General features: G+C 57.7%; 1 protein-coding gene across 1 annotated transcript in view; it reads right to left on the reverse strand.

Annotated features, from left to right (window-relative positions):
* Positions 1-17,414, reverse strand: part of SIK3 (SIK family kinase 3) — a 34,532-nt gene that overhangs the window by 9,745 nt on the left and 7,373 nt on the right. The window contains 12 exon segments of the mRNA XM_070765714.1: positions 43-198; positions 296-452; positions 540-649; positions 760-837; positions 1,104-1,247; positions 1,331-1,441; positions 1,630-1,748; positions 2,274-2,397; positions 2,523-2,647; positions 3,598-3,759; positions 5,729-5,792; positions 6,191-6,307. Of these exon segments, the coding sequence (XP_070621815.1) occupies positions 43-198; positions 296-452; positions 540-649; positions 760-837; positions 1,104-1,247; positions 1,331-1,441; positions 1,630-1,748; positions 2,274-2,397; positions 2,523-2,647; positions 3,598-3,759; positions 5,729-5,792; positions 6,191-6,307 (1,467 nt within the window).

The following is a 17,414-nucleotide window of genomic DNA, read 5'->3' on the forward strand; positions in this document are numbered from 1 at the left end:
CCCCTCTGGAGGGGGGTCCCTGCGGGAGAAGGCGGGGCTTACGGGCGTCATGGCTACCAGGGGGGAGGGCCCCCGCGGACGCTTCAGGAGCTGCTGGGCGTGCAGCTGGATGTTGGCTCCCCCGTCGGAGGCCCTGCGCCCCAGCGGCCCCATCCCGTTCAGCAGCTGCAGCGTAGGGGGCTGCAGCAAGGACTGCTCCTGCAACCAAGCGCTCTCTCAGCGGCCGCCCCTCGCAAGGGCCCTGTGGGGCGCCCCCTCCCCCCTCCCCCCCGGTCCCAGAGGAAGGGGGGGGTACCTTGTACTCCAACTGGCCGGTCGGCTGCAGGTGCTGCATGGGGAGGAGGTTGGCGGCTGCCATGTTCACGTTGGGGGCCACCTGCAGGAACGGGGCCTGGGGGGCCACGCGGGGGAAGCCGGGGAGCAGCTTCTGCAGGTCCTCCATCACCTCCGTGCTGCCAGGCGGGAGAGACAGGCGGGCGCTTGGACCCCAGGAGCCAGAGGAGCCCCTCACCCACAGACCCAACCGCTCCTCTGCTCACCGGGGGTCGGCCACCCCGACCGTGTGTCTCCGCATGGAGAGGTAGCGGACCAGGGCTTCGGGGGAAGGCTCCTCCCCTTCGTCGCTGTCCAGGTTCATGGTCCCGTCCGTCTGCAAGAGGGAGACCCCGGAGGGAGGAATGCACCCGGGAGGGAGAGAGGGGACGGAGAGACCCCGGGGGGGGGGGCGAGGGGGCCCCGGGCGGAGTGGCCCCCCCTTACCTCCACTATCTGGTTGTCTGGGTTGATGAGCTGCACTTGGGGGACGCTGAGGCTCACTGGGCTGCCAGCAGGTTCTGCCTGTGAAGCAGACCCACCACCCAAATACTGAATGGCCTGGACGACAAGAACCCCCCCCCCCTCTGACACCAAGTGCTGGGCAGGTGCTGGGGCCAAGGGCGGGGAGGGTGGGCGCCCCAAGGAGCCCAGCCCCAGCCGCCTCCGCCCCTGACATGGGGCCCACCTGCCAAGGCAGAGCAAGGCAGCCTTGCCTGGTCCACCGGACGCTCCCGGGCAAAAGCCCCCCGGTTTCTGAGAGGCCGGGGCAGAGGCGCCCCAGGACTGACCTGGAGACCGGCAGGGGCCGGGAAGGCCAGAGCCCGGGGGAGGGTGGGCAGGGCCGAGGTGCAGAGGGTTTTGTGCCTCTTCTGGCGGTCACAGAGGAGGCTGTAGATGGCACTGTAGTGGTCGTAGGCCTCCGTCCTCAGCGACTGGGGGGGCAGAAAAGCCACCGGTCACTCCTCCCGGCCCCAGAGCATGCCAGAGCTCCCCGAGGGGCCGGCGGCCTCGGTACCTGGAGGGTGCGCTCCTTGTCCAGCCCCATCTCCGCCATGGCCAGCAGCACCTCCTCTTGCAGGGGCTCCAGCTGCCGCTCGGCCTTCAGCTGCTGACCGTCGGTTATCAACTGGAGAGCAGGGGGCTTGTTCAGCGGGGGGAAGCAGGAGGTCTCCCCCCCCCCCCAGGCAATGTCCCGGCCCCTCCCAGCATAGAGCGGGGGAACCAGCCCCCCCACCCCCCTTCCTTCCGGCTGTGCATCTCCCCCAGGGGCTGTGCCCCCACCTGGGCCCCCGGCCTCCTCCTCCTCCTCCTCACCCTGCTGAAGTCGGGGTCTGCCTCCCCCAGCTTCATCCACTTGTGCCGGCAGACCTGCTCCAGGGAGAGACGTCGGCTCGGCTCCAGCACCAGCATGTGGCGGATCAGGTGCTCACACTCTGCAAGAGAGCGGACGGGTGGGACCGGGGGTCCTGGGCCCTGAGAGCTGCGGCTGGGGGGCTTCTCAGAAGGGCAGGCGGACCCCCCCTCCCCAGGGCAGGCGCCCCGACTCCACCAGGACCCCCCCCCCCGAAGCAAAGCCCCCCCGCCCCTTCCCATGTTTGTTCCCCTCCTCCGGAACCTAAAGCGAATGGACACTGAGCCGGCACGGGGGGGGGGGGGGGACCTTAGTCCGGCAGGCCACTCTCCCACTTTCTCTCATTCTGGGGGAGTCGCAGAATGGGTGGGGGGGGAGATTGACCACCTTCCACCCATTCTCTCTTTTCCCAAACGCTTCACCTGTGTGTGTGTGTGTGTGTGTGTGCGTGCGTGTGAGGGGGCGGGATACCCGTTTTTGGGTGCAGGCTCCTTAGGGCCCTGCTGCTTTAGCCAACGGACCCAAGGAAGCAGAGCCTGGCTCCTCCAGGGCTGGATTTGGAGCCCGGGGGGGGGGGCAGCCACGGCCAGCCCCCCGTGCTCCGTACCTGTGGACATGAAGAAGGGGATGCGGAACTTCCCGCTCAGCACCCTCGCCCGCAGGTTCTGCAGCGTGCTGCCGTCGAAGGGCAGCGCCCCACACACCAGCACGTAGAGCACCACCCCGAGGCTCTGCAAGAGAAGGGTCTCCTTTGTGGGGGCTCCCAGAGGAAGCCCACGGACCGACTCCCCAGGCCAAGAGGTCCCCGTTCCTCCTCGAGGCCCCTCGAGGCAGGGGCGTCCTCTCTGCCACTCACCCAGATGTCCACCTTCGGCCCATCGTACTCCTTCCCTTCAAAAAGCTCGGGGGCCGCGTAAGGGGGGCTTCCACACCAGGTCTTCAGCAGCTGGCCAGGAGTGAAGATATTGCTGAATCCAAAATCTGGAAGGAAGGAAGGAAGGAAAGGAGGGAGGGAGAGAGGGAGGGGGGAGGGAGGGAAAGGAAAGAAGGGAGGGAGGGGGGAGGGAGGGAGGGAAAGGAAAGGGAGGGAGGGAGGGGGGAGGGAGGGAAAGGAAAGAGGGAGGGAGGGAGGGAGGGGGGAGGGAGGGAAAGGAAAGAGGGAGGGAGGGAGGGAGGGGGGAGGGAGGGAAAGGAAAGAGGGAGGGAGGGAGGGGGGAGGGAGGGAGGGAGGGAAAGGAAAGAGGGAGGGAGGGGGGAGGGAGGGAGGGAGGGAAAGGAAAGAGGGAGGGAGGGAGGGGGGAGGGAGGGAAAGGAAAGAAGGGAGGGAGGGAGGGGGGAGGGAGGGAAAGGAAAGGGAAGGGAGGGGGGAGGGAGGGAGGGGGGAGGGAGGGAGGGAAAGGAAAGAGGGGGGGAGGGAGGGGGGAGGGAGGGAAAGGAAAGAAGGGAGGGAGGGAGGGAGGGGGGAGGGAGGGAAAGGAAAGGGGAGGGAGGGAGGGGGGAGGGAGGGAGGGAAAGGAAAGAGGGAGGGAGGGGGGAGGGAGGGAGGGAAAGGAAAGGAAAGGAAGGAAGGGCCTCAGGTCTTGCACCAGAGTAGGCGAGCGTCCAGGGGAAGCCAGGGCCAGCAGTGGGCGGAGCCATCACCTGGCACAAAATGCTGCCCCCATCTCCACACAGCCCCTGAGGGCCCCCCCCCTTGACAGGGCCTGGGGATCTGGACCCCGCTGGCCGGTAGACCTTCCGGTGCTTTGTGCTGAATTGAATGTGCCCGTCTCTCCCCTTCCTCCTCCAGCCAGGGTCAGCCATTCCCCGCCAAGCCCACCCGGCTGCCTCCCATCCCCCCCTTTTCTGAGCTCTCCTGGCCGGCCAGTCCCCCTAGGGGCCCACCTGATTGGCCTGGAAATCTCTGGAAAGCCCGAGTTGCAACGGATCACCTGCTATTTTGATGTTCAGGTTTGCATCCAAAAGCAAATTCTCGGCCTTCAGGTCCCTGTGGACAATGTGGTGGGAGTGGCAGAAGTGGACGGCTGCTACGATCTGCTTAAACTTCTTCCGAGCCTCCTTTTCGGCCATGCGCCCGTGGGCCACCAGGTGATCTGAGGGAGGGGCGGGAGGGGGGAAGCTGCTTAGACGCCTCTTCTGGGCGGAGGGGGGTGGGGGCGCAAGGGAGCGGCCTGGGGGGGGACGGATCAGGCCGCCTGGGGAAGGAGAGGCAGGGGGTGTAAACTGATCTCTCATATTATTAATTATCATTTTAAGCAGGGATTCTGTGTTTTTTTTGCTCATGTTGTTTTATTGTATGTTGAAAGAAAAATAAAGAAAAAATAATAATAACAATAATAATAAATTGCTCTCTCAGAGTTCAGCCTGTCTCCTGGCAAACGCCCTGCAGCCCAGAGTCAGGGGGAAGAGCGAGGCTGACCGGCAGCCAAGGGCCCCCAGGGGGACGCTCTCGGCCCGGCCCCAAGGTTGCTTCCCAGCCCTCCAGGCACCGAGCGGAGGAACAGTGAAGGAGACTGTGGGGGATTCATGGGGGGCACCCCCTACGAACCTGCCCCGCCCCAAATGGGCAAGAGCCGAGGAAGAGAGAACAGAGGGGGGAGGGTCTTCCTGCTTTTGCCAAGACTTGAATTCTGCCCCCTCCCCCCTCCCCAGTGAAAACAGCACCCGCCCTGCAAAGCTGCGCTCCTGCAAGTGACCCTGGGGGTCCGGAGGCCACGGAGGGTTTCTGCTCACAGGGCAACCGACAAGCATCCCGTGTTGGCCCTCGGCAGCCTCCGGTGTGTCGGTCAGCCCCACGGAGGCTAAGCTGCGGGTTCTCCGGGGCTCTTCCCCTTCCCCGACTCGCCCTGCAAAGAGGGCCCCCAAAGCCCCCAGGCACTGCAGAGCCCCTCCCGAAACGTGGCTTCACGTGGTCCCCGGAGAGAATGAGAAAACACCCCGGGAGTGACCACAGCAAACGCGTCTGGTTATCCTATGTCTGAATTGTACCTAAACTTTTGGCCTTTGCCCTTGCCAGGCCCGGGGAGGAGGGTCCCGCTGCGGCCCAAAGGTTCGGGGCAGAGCCTCTTTATGGCCTTCGTGAGGCCCTGACCCGGCCTTCCCAGCTCAGAATAATAACAATAGCAAGCACAGTCCCCAAATCCTCTTTTATTTTAATGGCCGGGAATTATTTTCATTCCCGGAGGTAACAAATCCCAAAGAATGATAACAAGCCTGACCAGAGTCTTTCGGGGAAAGGCAGATAAGCGCACGGACCTCGGTCTTTCTGGACAAGGCCGCCAGAGACCAAAAGGCAAGAAAGTCAGAAAGGCCAAACAGAAACGTGGAGTCCGAGCTAAAAAGGCAGGAGGTGAAGAAAGTTGCTTCCGGCCATAAACTCCGCTTGTATGGCCTGTGCAATGGGCCAATTACATCTATAAGCCTTACTCTCGAGTAGTCCTCCTCCTCCTCCTCCGTAATGGTTCTTGCCTGCTGCCCCCCCCCAGTGCCTCGGCCTTGCTCGTGTCAGCCTCTGGAGTCGGGACGTCCCTCCCCAAAAGTCCGGCTGGATCCCTGCCTCGGGCCCCCGGCCTCCTCCAGACTCCAGGGCTGGCCACGCAGGTCCCTCCCCAGCCCCCTCCCTGCCACCTTCTCAGCTGACGTCACCTGGGCTCTTTCGTGGCCCCTGCAACTTCGTCCTATTAAAAATGAATCCGCCCAAGAAGGCCCCGTCCCTGCGGCTAACCTGGCTCGCCAGATGGCTTCTGGCGCTCCGGGTCTATTTGGGTGGCCCGGGGACAATTCTGGCTCCATTGGCAGCTGACCTGCACCAAGGGCCAACGTCCCCAAATCTTCACGTTACGGCCAGCCCCTCCCCCAGAGTCCTTCCCTTTCCTCCAAGGGCAGCAGCCCCCCCTGCCCCCGCCCCCCAATCTCACTTCCACAGCAATTGTGCCTCATGCTGTGGAGACCTCCAAGGCCGGAGCGCATCAGCCCAAAGGTAAGCACGAGGGCCAGCAGCGGTTTTGTTTCCTGGAGCTGACCGGGTATATTTGGGTTGAAAAGGGCAAACAGTGCGCTTACCAAAGATCTCCCCTCCGCTGGCATACTCCGTGACCAAGTAGATCATTCTCTCCGTCTCCATGACCTGCAGGGGGACAGACGGACAGGCTCAGGACAAAGCACCCTCGCTCCTGTGTGTGTGTGTGTGTGTGTGTGTGTGTGTGTGTGTATGTGTGTGTGTGTTTGTGTGTGTGTGTGTTCCCCCCCCCCAACAGAAGGATTCCTCACGGGACAGTCACCAAAGACTCTACAGGCTGACGCCCTGTGGTCACCTTCTGCGCCCGGCTGTTTGGCCTTCCACAAAAGTGTTTTACTTTGAGACCATTGTGTTTGTTTGAATCAGCAAGAGGCCTATGGAGTGGGGAGTGGGGGGGGCCAAAAGGAAGCCGTGCAGCCTCCAAGAGCCCCCCCCCCTCTGGTGGATGGAAAGGATCCGAGGTTGGGGCCCCTCCTCCCCCTGCCCCATCGTCCCGGCCCCCAGACCTGATACAAGCGGATGATGTGGGGGTGGCAGAGCATCTTCATGATCTGGACTTCTCGGAAGATCTTCTTCAGGTTCTCTTCGTCCAGCTGAGTCTTGTCAATGATCTTGATGGCGACCTGGGGGGGCAAACGGGGGGACAGTCGCTGTGGAGCCCCGAATGGGCAGGCGGAGCGCAACGACCGCTTCCTCCCTTCCGAGAGCATCAAGCTATGAGAGCGCAAGCGAAGTGGCCGGGCGATTTGTTTCCAACACTGGACAACTGGCCCACAATTGGCGATGCCTAAGAGGGAGGGTGGCCAGGCCAGCAACCTTCTATGAACTCTGCCGCGAATGGAGGATTTCCAGGGATTTTCTAATTGGGGGGAGACTGCGCCAGTCGTTCATCTGCAACCCCCCCTCCCCCCAGGGATTCTGAACTAGTCCAGGTGGCCCAAAACAAGACACCCCCCTTACGTGTGGATGCTGATGCAGGAACCCAAGCAGGTGCCTTTGGGGGGGGGGGCTGTCCTGTGGGAATGAACCCTGCCCTTCAAGTGAGCACAGCAAATGGACTCTGTCAATCTCTTGGACACGCCTGAAAGTGTCGTTTTTTACAACGGACACAGATGACCAGGTAAAGCTTCTCTCCAGAAAACGAGGCTGGCCTGGCCAAGAGCTCCATCTTGTGGAGCGGCTTTCAACTGCAAGAGGTCCATGCTGCACTCCGCTGCGAAGGTGCCAGGAGGGGTCAGCGGAAGGGCTCCAGCGCTCGCCTGACAAGGCCACGCACCCGCCTGGCCTGTGTCCTCCCTTTCCAAGACTGGCCTCGGGGTCTCTGGATTATCCATTGGGGGCTCAGGAGGCCTCCAAGCACCCCGGGCAGAACGGGGGCTGCGAAGGGCCCCTCCTGCCTTGCCTCTCCTCAGCCCAGCCTACCCCGCCAGCTGCTCTTCGGGGGGGGGGGAGTGGGAAGAGGACGGGCGAGGCCCCAAAGGGAAGCCCAGATCCCAGACCCAATAGAAAGAGGGGGAAATGCACGCACAGCGGAAGAAGATTGAAGAGCAACTTTGGAAATTAAATTTCAAACTGACAATATCTACACCTTACAAATAAAATAAATAAAGCCAATAAGATGATGTTCTACCAGTGGCACTATGCCCCGGCAAGACTTGCAAAAATTTGCAATAATCTAAACAGCGAATGTTGGAAATGTGAAACGCCACAGGGCCCGTGCCCAGAAGCGGTGAAATTTGGGGCCTTGATTAGAAATTGGTTGAAAAAAATTCTAAATTATGAACTAGAACTAAAACCAGAGATATAGCTACTAGGTATTATCAGTGCGCATCAAAAAAAGGCAAATTTATATCTTGTAATACAAGTACTTATTTATTTATTAGATTTGTATGCCGCCCCTCTCTGTAGACTCGGTCTACAAAAAAAAAACATTTTTTCTAATCATCGCAGTTGACTTTGTACTTTTCTGAATCATTTTTTTGTTCTGATTTCTAAAATGTATATAGTTTTTCTGTAGCAGGTAGAGTTTCCATGGAGCAGCATCATTATTATACGATATAGGAAATATCCTGGTGACATTAGGAAAACAGTAATTACCACATAGGCTGAAAATGTAGAAACACTGTAACGTAATAACAAAAATGCTTCTATATCAGAAACTTTACGTGGTAGAGCAAAACCAAGCATATTTTTGGAATCAGCACCTCAAACCCCATAAAACAGGTATATGACCTTCGCTGTTTGACCAGTGTTGTCTATTAAGACTGTATCACTATGATTCTTCTCTAACCATGTTGCTTTTTGTATCTTTACAATTTATATCATTTTATTTGTTTCCCAGTAGCATCCGATTGCCTCTTAGTAACCTACGACTATCACACTAAGTGTTGTATCTTATGGATTATTGAAAATGCATTTTACTTTTCTATATGTGCACTGAGAGCATCTGCACCAAAGACAAACTCCTTGTGTGTCCACTCACACGTGGCCAATGCAGAAGAAAGAGGGGCTTATCTTCCTTAAGAGCAGGGCTGCGAATGGCCCTTCTTCAAGAGGGGAAGAAAACGGGGGGAAGAGGCCCAGAAGACCTCCTGGAAAAGGCTGCAGAGAACTCGGGGGAGAAGCGCTGGGGAACTCAAGGGCCCGGTGCCATCACTGCCACGGAAGGGGAAGGAGCCGCCCACTCTGGACATGAGAGGCAGCACTTGACCACTTGGGAGGAAACGAATCTCACAGAAACCAAGCGAGCGTGTGGGACACAACGGCCAAAACAAAGTCAAACAAAGCTGCCAAACCCTCAGAGATCGAATAAGGCCATAAACGTAGCGGGTGCCCGTGGTGAGGTCACTCTTCTCTGAGGCAGGAGCAGCCTTGGTGCCCAGCAGGGCAGTCCGCCTGCCGGCCGCGGGATCACCTGCCTCGCCATGAACGTGGCCGTTACGTCGCCCGGCAGGCGGTGCCAATGGGGCTGGAGCCCAGGGCAGCTGCTGACCACTGGCACAGCCTCCGTCAGGAGCCCAAGGGCCACGCAAGGTGGCTTAGCGGCCCAGGAGTCCCGGCCTGCTAGAGGAGCAGCAGCATCCTCAAGAGTCCAGCATCCACAAGCAGGCCAGGACTCCTCCTGGGAAATGGCCCTGCTGACCTGAACCTGGGTCCCGGGCTGCCCTAGGCCAGGCCCCTGGACCCAAAGGGCAAGGGGTGACCAAGCAAGCAGCCCACGACTGTTGCCACCCTGGTTACAGCTCTTAAAGATGAAAGGACCAGCAGCCTCTGCTCATTCTTGGGCTGATCCTCCGAGACTAAGTGGGGTCAAACTGGATTTGCTCGGAGGATGACTGACAAACCGCTGATGTCACTCACTGAGCGCCTCCTTGTGGCCTCCCCTGGGTTCTGCTAGGCATGGCAAACATGGGCTCAAGGCTCTTTGGGCATCCCGCCCTTGCAAACCAAGGCCACTTTGTCCCAGCCCTATGCTCTCCCTCCAACACCAGGTGTCCGCCTTGCCCGTCCCAAGGAAGGTGGCCTGGTGGCTGAAAGGATCTGGCGGCATAATTGCTAGGTGCCTCCCCCCCGCCCCACCTGGGAGCCCCAACCCCTGCTCTGATGCTTTCTCCGTTGCCCACCATTAACAGAGGAATGGCCGCTCCCACCAAAGTCCTTTCATGGCTCCTTGGCTGAAAATGATAACGCATTTTGCAGCTTCGTATTTCTACACATACTGCATACAACACACAAGACCAAACACATGCACACCCTATGTCCATCTTTGATTCCTTGTCATCCAAAGGTCCAACCACCTCTCAGCTTTATTGCCTGGCTGGTAGATTTTAATGCTGTGGTCCACAAAATCCCTTTCTGAAAATCCTCAAAGACTTCCCAAACATTCTTTTCAGAAGAAATGTAGATTCTTCAACAACCTTTTTGAAATCTATTGTCTGTTTGTATCGTTTTCCTTAAGTTCAAGGATATGTTTTCCCTTTTGTTCACTATCTAAAGGAAGGTCTGTTCTTTATCGTTTTCTTGGAAATGATGGTATTTAACGTGACAAGGGTGGGCATGAGAGATGACCTGCCACGGTTTGTTTATATATAATCCCCAGGTGTTCTTGGAAGGACTGACACCGGGACTTCCCCGTCAACCATGTATATGGCCAGAAGCTTTTAGGGGTTAGAAAAAACCCAGATCTACGTAGTGTACAGTCTGGTACATGAATGCTCTCCCCTGGCTCCTTGGTGGTGGCTCTCTTGTGCGCTCCTGGCCTTCGTCTGTCCTGTCTCCACTGGGATGACCAAAGGCCTCTTCCTCCTCACCTGGGGAGAATGATTCATCCCGAGGAGCCAGACACACCTGCGCTTGAGATGCTCCTTCCTTGCTCAGCCGGCCGCAGGACAGGTCATCCTTCCGAGGTCCAAGCCCGGACACATCCTGGATCTAGGGCAGGTTCCCCAGCGACAGGCACCTCCCAAAGCACCACCAGGGCGCTTAACCTGGACGGCTTTCAGGAAGAGGAGAAGGCCTGCACCCCAACTGGCCCTCCCTCCCAGAGGAATTGGTCACTGCGTCTAATGGCTCCTTTTACTCCACCTACGCAGAAAAAAACCAGGTGCTTGGTGGAGCCTGATAACAGCAGCAGCTTCTCACCCCTGGTCTGAAGAGGGAGCCACGGGGCAGAAGCTTTTGCTCGTAATATAATTGTTTGTCTAGTTTAAATATGTTGAGCAAGAGTCCCTTGCTGGCTTAGCAGTCTGGACCAAAATCTCCTTTACTGTCCTGTCTATATGTGCAAAAAAAGCAGGGCAGCTTCTAAGCACTGAAGCTCGGAAAGAGAAGAAGCAGCGTCTTCACAGAAAAGACATTTTAAAAATGAATATATTGAGTATATTGTAACGACGCAAAGCATCCAAAGGCCGGTCCCCTCGGACCCTCTGTCCTCACAACGGGATGGCCACAGACTCAGGCTGAACAAAGGCAATGACACTTTCCCCAACAAGCAAGTGGCGTATTTGCAATTCCCAACAGAAACAACAAGCTCCGGAGGTTTTGTTGCCAGCAGTAATTTTAGAGTTTGCATTTCTCCTCTATGAGAAAACATTTCTTTTTCACAAATTTCCCATCACCAAATTTCCAAATCCTCGTCATATTACAAGAGAGGAAGAAAAAATGACTCCCTTAACGGGTTTGTTCTGGTTCTGTTATTACTGTGCCTCTTCCACCTCTTTTCTGTAACACTTCTGGTAAGAGCCACGCTATGCCAAGAGGAGAGCATGGCCGGGCTACGTAGGCTCCTGCCAAAGTCACTTTTCCCAAGACCCCAACAGGAAACCGGACCCCCCAACAGTTTGGGCCACTGCCTCCCAACTGGCCTTTTCCTGGAGCCTGGCCGGCTCAGGAAATACCAGGCTTTCAACTGAACCTAGGAATCTTTAGGCCAATGGGCACCAATTGGTGCTTATTCTAAACCACACTTTCTATGTCCATTTTGCTAAGGTAGTTTGGAGAACTCTTCTTCTTTTTGCTGAGAGCACAAATACTCTGGATGTTCTCAGGAAACGTGGTCACCTTCTTCTTCTACCTCATGATAGTTTGCAAACATCCCTGGGAAACACGGACGGCAGACACCATATAAACCTTGTCATTTGTACTCCAATTTTTTAATTGGCTATTGTTCCACAGAAGAACTTAGTTATTTTCATATTATGGTTAATTGTGCTAGAAGGTTTTTGATTCAAGGTTTTACCAGAAGCTTTCTGGAAACTATATAAGCAACATATGCAGAATTATCCACACGGAGAGAATTCTCAAAGAAGTCCGGCATGTTCTTCACAGAAGAAAGGAAGAGTCTCCAGCAATATTTATAAATTTATTAGCTTGGCAATTTGTCTTTAATCATTATTTTCACTCATTTATTCATAACAGCCTCCAGGTGACCAGTCTAACTTTCTGGATTCCCGGGGTCCATTTTTAAAATTAGCCTCATGCCGGCCACCTAATGTTGCACATTTGACGGTTTAGCATGTGGTCCACAGGTGCCGTAGCTGAGCTTGGCCATCTGTTGGGTTCAATGGATCAATATATATTTTAGAAGTTAGAATCTCACTTGGTAGGATTGCTAATTGCCTTAGCGCTTCGGATTCCCACTCTGAAAATACAGTAATTGTTCAGCCATGATGAAAACACCGACTTCAAGCTGTTCCCTGCCTGGATTTTTTGTTTCTGGTGTATTTAATTTTAAGGTTGAACTTTATTAACTTCTCTAGTGACCTCTTTGCAAAGCGCTTTGCTGGTGCATTTTTTAATTTCTTCCACTCTGTCATGTTTCTTCAGGGGCCGGACATCTGGGAGAGAGTCTTCTCAGGGGCCCATTCGGAAGGGGGGGGTGAGATTGAGCGCCTGGCACCTCCCCCTTGCTGCCTCACTAATAATCCCAGCAGGAAGGGAGGGAGGGAGGGAGGGAGGGAGGGAGGGAGGGAGGAAGGAAGGAAGGAAGGAAGGAAGGAAGGATGGAAGGAAGGAAGGTGCTCCTGGCTAGATCAATTTCAGTTGGGTTTTGGGACCCAAATTACCTTGAGATACTGGGGTGGGTGGGAATCTGGAACCTTTCAAATTAACTTCTGACAAGCATTTTCTGTGCCATTTGCAGCAATCAAGCCAGCAGTTCCCATGGAAACCAGGGAGAAGCAGAGGTAAATTTGGGTGACACGAGCTGCACAGCGACTTCTTGAGGACCCTTTGGTCACCTGCAGAGGCTCCCGAAAGGCCCACCCCAGCCTGCAGGTGACCCCTGCCCTCCATCTCCCCACTGCTTGCTTTCCGGAACACCCTCGGGGGCACTAGAGGAAGAGCCAGCCCAGATTCCCCCATGTTTAGTCACTCTGTGCCAAACCTCCAGCTCGCTCTGTCCAGGCGAAGGCAGGAATGGGACACCCAGAGGCCACTTTTGACGGACATCTGTTGGTTTGCTTTCAGCTGACGTGCGGGGGACAGAAGCGAGCAGAGGACCAAAGCCCCGACCTGACTGATTCCAAAGGCCTCTTCTTCCTCTCCAGAGTCCCACTTCTGTTGTGATGTGTCCTGCATTGAGGACCTAACTGTGGCTTCTCCCAGGCCTCACCATCTCTCCAGGCAGAATACATCCATACGGAAACTCTCTGGTCCTCAGGCCGATATCTGCTGATATTGGTCAGGAAACATCCAGCATTACTGTAAGTCCCGGACCTTGCACCACCCTCGGGATGGCAGCATTTCCTGTCCATCTTCTGCCATGGAAGCCCTGAGCTATGTGTGCCACCACTCTAAGCATCTTTTGTGCCAGGCCACAGCGGCCGGCTTTGCATAGACCAGAATGCTATCACGGTTCACACATCACACCAACCGGGCAAGACAAACGAGAGCCAGAATCAAGCTGGAGTGGCTGAGCCTTGTGTTGGGGAAGGCCACACACTACAGTCGAGCCGAGCCAGCCAGTGAGAAGAAAAGAGGAGCAGGGGTTCCATTTGGGGGACCCTGTTTATATTGATAAGAGTTCAAGCGTCCTGCTCCTTTGACCCGCGTCCCCAGCCTCTGCAAGACGGCTTGCCATGAAGGGCTGCTCCCACCCACCCACCCACCCACCCACCCAGCCGCGAGCCGGGCCTGTCGCCACTCCCACCCGGTTCCCTTCAGGGCCAGTGCTTGGGAAGCAGCCCCTGAGTGCCCAGGGATCGGTGGACGACCGACTCGGCCTCCTTCGCCAAGCCTCTCGTGGCCATAATTATTCTCCCTTGCTTAAGACAAGATGTATTTCTGTCTGAACAAAAACTTCTTGGAAACTAATTGTTACTATATTTGAAGAAGCGAGGAAGAAAATTCCCAAAGGCTGCCCGAGTTCCAAGGGGCACGGGGGCCTGTCCCTTCTCAGCCGGTGTCTTTTGTGGGCTGAACTCCAAGGAGTCAACACGGTGGCAATTCCCACCTCCTCCTGGCGTGGCTGTGCTTCAGCTCTCCAGTGCCAAAAGATAAGGGAGGGTGGACGGTGCGCAGAGTTGCGGGTCGGCCGGAAACCTCTCCCACGGCTGCAATGGGGCAGGAAGAGGCCTGCTGCATTTTGCCCCGGGAGGGTGGGGGGGTCCCCTGCCTGGCTCTTTGCAATCTGCCCCATTTTCACTGAGCTTTGGGGTTGCACTCCATGGGGCAGGAGCCGCTTTGCAGCACTGAAAGGAGGCGGGTACGAGATGCTCTGCAGACGCCTTTCCAAATAGTGCAGCCCCCCCCCCCCCCCGGCAGAAGACCAGGTCTTCCTGCCTTGCAGCTTCACTCTCCTCTTCCCATGCGGGGGGGGGGGGGGCTGTGTGCTGGACAGGCACTCGGCCAGTTAGCCAAGGTTTCCTAAGACCGTCTCAGGGGCTGGAGTTGCAGGAGAGTGACGTAGACAGCTCTCCCGGACAGGCTGGAGGAGGCCGACCGAGACCTCAACGGCATTCCACAGCGTTCTCCCCCTCCTTGCCCCCCTGCCCTGCCCTCCCCTCCCCTCCCTCCTCGTTTACATCCAGAGCCCTGGAGCAGCAAGCTCCGAATCCCAGGGTCCAGAGGACCTCTTCCCCCCTGGAACAGGAAAAAACAGGAGGCGCAGAAGGGAAAGGAGACCGGGGTCACCTGAGAGGGACCCTCTGGGCATCTCCTCAGTGGCTCCACATTAACCGGGACACGTCCAGGGCCTCAGTCCTGGTCCCGGTGCTGTTTGACACGGGGGTGAAGCCCTTGCACCCAAGGCTCAGAGCAGAGAGAGGAGGAGGCGGACGTCACCCCAGGGGTTCGATTCCATTGGGTGAGGCTTCCCAGGCCGGGTGCAGTTGGGGGCCAGGGGTTGGGGGGCTCCTGGTCTACAGGCCCCTGCAGGAGAAGCCAGACCGGTCCCAGGCACAGCGAGGAGACCCCCCTGCACTGGACTGGCAGAGGATGCAGGAGAAGCCCTGGCAGTGCCGCTTGGTGCCAGCCACGCTGCCCAGTTCAGCCCCAGGTGCCCAAGGGAGCCTCCTCCCCCAAGGTGAAACCCAGAGGTCTCCCTCCCGTCCGGCTGACAGGCCCCTGTATCACAATGGGCCCAAGCCGGCTGCAGGCCAAAAGGAGGGAGGCTGCAGAGCTCCAGGTTCCTGCAACAGGCCTCTTATCTCCGCCAGGACTTCACAGCCAACCCCCCTCCCCCCCCGAATGTTGTTTGGCCTTGTTTGTTCAAAAAGGGGGCTGGCTGCGCATGGAGCGCCTGAGGGCAGGGAGCATCATTCCAGCTGCAAGAAAGGGGAAGGGCCCCAGCAACACACCGGGGGGGGGGGGAGCCCATACACACACACACCACCTCCATTTGTCCTCTATTTGCGACAGCAACCCAGGATGCAGGCTAAAAATTAGGTTTGAGGTTTCACACAAATACACGTGTTTACAGGAAAGGCTCCCTACAGGAACAGTGATTCATTGGGCCAGGAATGCTCCCATCCCTGCCGTGGAAAAACCTCGGGAGATTAAAGGGCTGAATCTACCCTCCTCCGTGGGCCCTGCCCACCACTGCTGCCGCCCACATGGAAGAGGAGGAAGAGGAGGGAGGGAGGGAGGGAGGGAGGAGACCCACCCAGCAGAGCTGAAGCTCAGTCTCCACATTCCCTGCAATGTGCTGCGCACCCCTCACCCTCTGGGCCCCATGTGTTTTGTCTGAAGCACCAGCACACACAGAGATAAGAGAAGCTGGGGACACGGAGGAGGCGGGGCAGAGAGTTTTGGGGGGCACAAGGGCACCAAACACAGACACACGCCCGGGAGGAGGAGGAGGAGGAGGAGGAGGCTTTGCGGCCACGAGAGGCGTCTCACTGCTGACCTGCCCCCTGAGCCAGGCAGGATGGCAGGGACCCTCCCAGGAGACACGGAGCTCAATCGGTCAGTTTCCAAACCGGGCTCCTCCCTCGGTCTCCGGAGTGGAGAGAAACGCCAGGGGTCGGCTTGCTACTCCAACGGCAACGCCCAACACCGGGCCACAATTATGCCAGGGATCCAGGAAGGGTCCCTCTTGTCCGGAGGATTGTGAAACAGGTCACACTACCTGCTTTGAAGCTGCGTCCTTGCCTTCCTGGATTGGGGGGGCTTGTTCCATGGTTCAAACCTTACGAACGCTGGTCGATTGATTGGGCGGGGGGGGGCTGAGGTTCTGTAGATGGGGGGGAGGTTTGGCACACACACAAACCAAAGAAAGAGGGGCTTGTCCCAAATGAATGTTTTTAAATCCCTCCTCAATTTCATGTAGCACAAGAAGGGGCGTCTTCCCCACATGGAAAAAGGGGACAGAGACCAGCTCTCCCAATATTACCCTGTCCGGTTCCTGGCTTATAACTTCCTGGCCCGTTTCATAAATCACACTGACCGCTGAGAGGGAGGAGGGGGCTGTGGGCACCTGGGGACGGACCAAGGGCAGAAGGCAAAGCTCAGCTCCTGTTCCCTCTCGGAGCTTCTAGGTGATCCTCGCGCGGGAGGGAGGGAGGGAGGAGGAGGAAGGAAGCGCAGCCCCTGGAAGCCAATTGGGGTCCCCACGCCCAGAGGGCTGGCCTTCTCCAGGAGCGGAGGAGCTGGGAGGGAGGGCAGGGGGGGGCAAGCTCTCTGATACTCACAACCTGAGACCAGCGCTAGAAAACACCTGAGCCGATACACATGTTCCACTTCTCAATGATTGCGATTGTGGGTGGCCAATGCCAGATGCCCCCTCCCCAAAAGGTGCATCGCTCCCTCCCCCAGTGCCCCTCCCTCGCATCTGGGGACCAGCCCTCGTAGCCTTCCAGCCAACCAGCCTCTTGTCAAAATTGAAGCCATCTGCAACTGGACGAAAGGCAGCATCTCAACACTCCCAAATTGAGGGTTCCGCTTGCGACTTGAACAGGGCGAAAGCACAGAAATTGCACAAGCGCATCAGAGAAGCCACAAGTGGGACACCGCAGAGTCGCCCCCAGTCCTGGGAAGGCAGCTCCAGGCCTTCCGCGGGATCCCAGGGGGCTTCGATCACACCCCAAGACCGCCCTCCTCCGCCTCTGCCGTGCGGGAGACCCCGACGCTGACCTCCCCTCACCCCACCCCCTGGGTAACATCCTGGTTCCGATCCCGATCCCGGCTGCTGTCAGGGGACCTGGAGGCCCCGGAGACGATCAAGAGAGCTGCTCTTAGCAGTGGATGAACTCTCTGGCCACCACTGCCCCATCCGCCTGTTTTGCTCCTGAGGAAGATCATGTGCAAAGCCCGGCCATGATCCCCCTCGGCGTCCGCTTTGGAGGGAGCATCCCCCAGACCAGGGCGGTCCCTTGCCTTAGGGCGGCTGAGGAAGGCTTAGCCGCCTGCAGGGAAGAGCCTGGGGGGAGGGTCTTCCAGGTGGAATCAGGTTGGCCTGCAGGGCGGCTGTCTCGAGGAGGAGACCAGGGGACCCTCAAAGGACACCAGACAAGGAGCTTCTTTTCGGCTGTCTTGGCAGTTTGCCTACCTTCCCCCCCACTCCCACCCCCCACCCCAAAGAAACCCACCAGGAGGGTCTTCCCTTCCCCCTCCACCATAGGACGCACACCAGCTCCAGGGCTTGCCCCAACCTCTCAGAGAGGAGGGGGAGTGTGGCCAAGGACATGCCCCCCTTGGCTGCCCATTCCCTGGCAAGAGAGCCCAAGGGCATTTCAGCCGGGGGGTGGGGGATCAGAGTTTTGTTATCCTGCCCCAGAAGCAGGAGACCACGGC

Source organism: Erythrolamprus reginae, chromosome 12 (genome assembly GCF_031021105.1).
Source record: "Erythrolamprus reginae isolate rEryReg1 chromosome 12, rEryReg1.hap1, whole genome shotgun sequence".
Taxonomy (NCBI): Eukaryota; Metazoa; Chordata; class Lepidosauria; order Squamata; family Dipsadidae; genus Erythrolamprus; species Erythrolamprus reginae.